This window comes from Bidens hawaiensis, unplaced genomic scaffold, assembly GCF_021521415.1.
Source record: "Bidens hawaiensis isolate Kalapana, Puna unplaced genomic scaffold, B.hawaiensis_p1.1 tig00050663_1, whole genome shotgun sequence".
Taxonomy (NCBI): Eukaryota; Viridiplantae; Streptophyta; class Magnoliopsida; order Asterales; family Asteraceae; genus Bidens; species Bidens hawaiensis.
The window spans coordinates 76,385-80,431 of NW_027506167.1; the positions used below are offsets into that span (position 1 = coordinate 76,385).

At 35.1% G+C, this 4,047-nt stretch overlaps 1 protein-coding gene across 1 annotated transcript; it reads right to left on the reverse strand.

Moving 5' to 3' along the window:
- Positions 1 to 351: 351 nt before the first annotated feature.
- LOC143616946 (uncharacterized) lies at positions 352 to 1,804 on the reverse strand. The gene is made up of 5 exons (XM_077089640.1): positions 1,730 to 1,804; positions 1,599 to 1,652; positions 1,436 to 1,534; positions 899 to 1,344; positions 352 to 809 (listed from the first exon to the last, which is right to left on the reverse strand). Exons 1-5 carry the CDS (start codon positions 1,773 to 1,775, stop codon positions 720 to 722), a joined length of 735 nt encoding a protein of 244 aa, XP_076945755.1. The 5' UTR covers positions 1,776 to 1,804; the 3' UTR covers positions 352 to 719.
- Between the last annotated feature and the right edge of the window lie 2,243 nt (positions 1,805 to 4,047).

The following is a 4,047-nucleotide window of genomic DNA, read 5'->3' on the forward strand; positions in this document are numbered from 1 at the left end:
CTAAAATACCAATGTGTAAAAATGGCATGTTTAACTCTTACATCGACCTCTGCCATCACATTGCAACCAAACATAACAGTTTTCTTCATATTTATTTTCAAACCAGAACATATCCCCCATCTAACACTTGGAATTAGCTTTCCAAGTTGCCAATCTTTTTTTCAAAAACTTCAATAATACCAAGGTGTAAAAATGGCATGTTTCACTCTTACATCCATGACCCCTGCCATCATGCTAACATCCCCATCTAACACAATGCAACCAAACATAACAGTTTTCTTCATGTTTATTTTCAAACGAGAACATATATTAAAACACCTGAGAAGTCTCGCAACATTTTCCACATTAACCTTTGACCATACCCCAACTATCATTGCGTCATCGGCATAAAGCAAATGGGATACAAGAGGGCCGCGTAAACCATAATATATTATTTTGTGGTAAAATCTATTAATATGAGACTTACATAATTCAGTTGTAGCGTTCATTCATGTTAGACTTGAATAATTTCATTTTCCTGTTGTAGAGAATAACAATGATAACGAATATTAAATCATTGTAAACATATGCTCGGTTACAACACTTATAAAACCATCTATCAAATTATTCTTTCAAAACTCAGACGAAACAAACAGTCATTGTTCATCACAATCTCGTTTACAACTTTCACCCCTATATATCATCAGAAATGATAAAACAAACAAAATAGCTAGAAATCCTCAATTCTCATTTTCACCACCGACCACCATTTGGTTCTCACACACTGCTTGGAGAGCAGTTCTTTTTGTGCCAAGATCATCACTTTCCTCCTGATCATATATAAACAAAACGATCAATATATATAAAAAAGTACAAATATTATTAAATGATGTAATATATAATAAACTTAATAATCCACCTTAGAATTGTGGCTGTTCAATGTCATTGCTTTTAGTAGTTTCTTTAGCTGCCTAATACTCATGCCATTTGCATTTATCTTGTCATTCTCATCTTTCTTTATGTTTTTCACTTCAACCACATTATTCTCTTTATCATCTGAAACAACAACTGATGCGTTCTTGAGTGGTGTCACATGACCCGGGTTGGCTGTTACTTGGTTTTGGACGAGGCCTAAGTCTGCATCAGACTTCTCATTGTTTTCAGTAAAGACCTCAAACATTCGATCTTCAACTTCCTCAGTCAATGGTGTTGCTTTCTGGATTGGTGTCATGTGAGTCGGGTGCCTCGTAACATCACTTGAGAGCAATGGGCTTTCAATCAGGCCTGGGTCAGACTCGGATTTCTCAGTCATTTTGTTTTCAGTAAAAAGCTCGGGTTTAAAATCCCCAGTCATGGTGACATCAACTGTATTTATTGTAGTTTGAAAATAATAAGATAAATAATATACATACATCATCATCAACTATACATATACAAGATGAATTGATATGCATACCAGTGTTTTCAGACATTTCTTCCACGTCCTTTATGATTATAATATCATCGATCGGATTCTCAGTGTTTCCAGCGATCATACTACTCACCACTGTTGAATCTGAATAAAAAGGGGACATAGTGAATACTTGACAATAATATCATGGTAAAGATTAGAAATTTACCATTAGTCTCAGCACAAAGGGTGTCCTCAAGAAGTCCCAAATCAGCACCAACTCCTGCAAAAACTAACTATCATTAGTTTGATTGATACAATAAATAATATTGCATTACTCCTGTGTTGTAAAGTTGTTACCTGAAGACTCATTTTCATGAAGCATAATAGGATTGTGTTCCTGCATTGCAAATTCCTGTTTCAAATCAACTTCTAGTCCCTTGCTAACTTCATCTGACTTCAAATCATCTTCTATATTATTACTAGCTTCTTCACAAACTCCGTCATCTTTGACCTCTGAATTCTTCAAAGTAGTAACTTCATCACCGTCTTCCACTTGTTCTCCATTTCTCTGATCAAAAACTTGTTCAGATGAGTTTGATATCTTCAAAGTGTCCTCAAATGTATTTGAGATTTCATCTGACCCCTTGTTCACTTGTTCCTCAATAACAACCACGTCAAGTTTCTCAAAAGCGTTGCAAATATCCTCCACGTGTGCATTTGAGTTTCCTGTGGTTTTCATCAGTTAACTTAATGGAATTTGGAAGTATATTCATCATATAAAAAAAACAAGCAAATACTCATAAACAAACCTTGATCCAAGATTGAATCAATCTTAACAGCTCCCTTCTTCACTGTTGCCTTCTTTTCAGTCAACCGAATCGACCGTCTTGTGCCGTACTTATTCTCAGTTTCACACTCACTCAACCGGTTCCTGGTGGTTCTCGAAACAGCCTGAGGAGTTTTCAGGGAATCATTCTTTGATTCTTCTTCTTTGGGTGGCTGCCGTCTACTTCCCCTGCGATCTGTCCTGTTCTGCGAGGTTTCGGTCTCTGTCAGTTTGACCTTTTGGCGAGTCGATGTTCTGCATCGGGTTTGTGGTGAAAAAACCTCAACTGATTGGACCACATCAGCTGCTTCAGACTGTGTGACATTCAAATACTCCTCAATGCCCACAACCTGTTAATATACAAACAAATAATAATAATAAGATTTTAAAGAATCAAACTGCAATAAATTAAATGACTGTTTGTTGTTTATAACAGGCTTTAGAAATTATATCAATCAGCATCAATGCTCATATCCGATATATTATTATTTTATATGAAATAATGAACAACAATTTGAAAAACCTCACAAACAACAATTAATAAATAACTAACGAATCTGGAACATAATAATTAATGTATACAAGGTTCAAACTATAACAATCAGTCTCGATATACGATTTTATTAAGTAAAATGATTACAAAATAATTAAGTTAAAAAAACAAAAGCCTCAGACAGAATGAGATTAAAATGCAAATTAATCGGATCTGAAATGAAGGCAAATAGATTTGTTAATTGAAATACTTACGGTGTGGAGCGATTGGAGAGCTTCGGCCATGGCGACATTGGTAATGTTAGCAGGGATCTTGTTGAGCTTGCAGAGCGATTGAAGCTCTCTTCTGGTTAGGGTTTGGAAATCCATGAGATCTTAAAATTAGGGTTTGGGTTTGTCAGACGGCGTATGTAATGTATGAGTAAGATGAGGAAGCTTGTAATGGTTTAGACATATTTATACACAAACCCTCCAAGGATGTGACCGTTGGAGCCACCGGACTCATTTTGAATTCTCAGGATGATACCCTTTTCTTTTTATTTATTAATTCATTTTAAAAGTTATCAAAAATAGTAAGTAGGGTTTGTTTGTTGTCAATAGGCTACGACCTATTTGAGTGACAACTTACAATAGGGCTGTTCACGAGCTGAGCCGAACCGAGCGAAGGTTTGCTCGTTGCTTGGCTCGTTTACAACCGAACCGAACCGAACGGCTGAAATTCGAACCGAGCGCAAACCGAAACAAGCCAAAATCGAATCGAACATTTTTCGATTGAACATCGAGCGATTTCGAGCATTATTTATATCTTTTTCACTTTAAAATTTCCAATAAGAAACAAATTTGAAGGTTGTCAATAATATATTTTATAAATAAATTAGTAGGTTTTAGACAAACGAGTAATAGATTGTAAATTTTTATCAAAAATAAGTTTGAAGTGAGATATAATGATCATGTAAACAAACTTCTAGTATTCTAAAAACTTGAAGCGAACACATAAAACTAAAAAATTGACGGAATATGAAAATTTTAAAGGGGTAAAAATAATTGTAAGCTTATATTTATTTGTTTTTTCTATATATTTATATATTTGTTCATATATAATTATATATAAAATAAATTAAAAATATTCGAGCCGAACCGAACCGAGCGGACCTTTGCTCGTTGCTTGGCTCGTTTACAAACCGAACCGAGCAGAGCGGCTCGTTTTCAATCGAGCGAAAAAACAAGCGAACATTTTCCGTGCAATTTCCAAGCGAGCGGCGAGCGGTTTGAACGGCCCTAACTGACAATATACATCATCATATTTTTATAAAGACTTCAACCACATTCTACATTTCATATCACTTTTTTTATATAC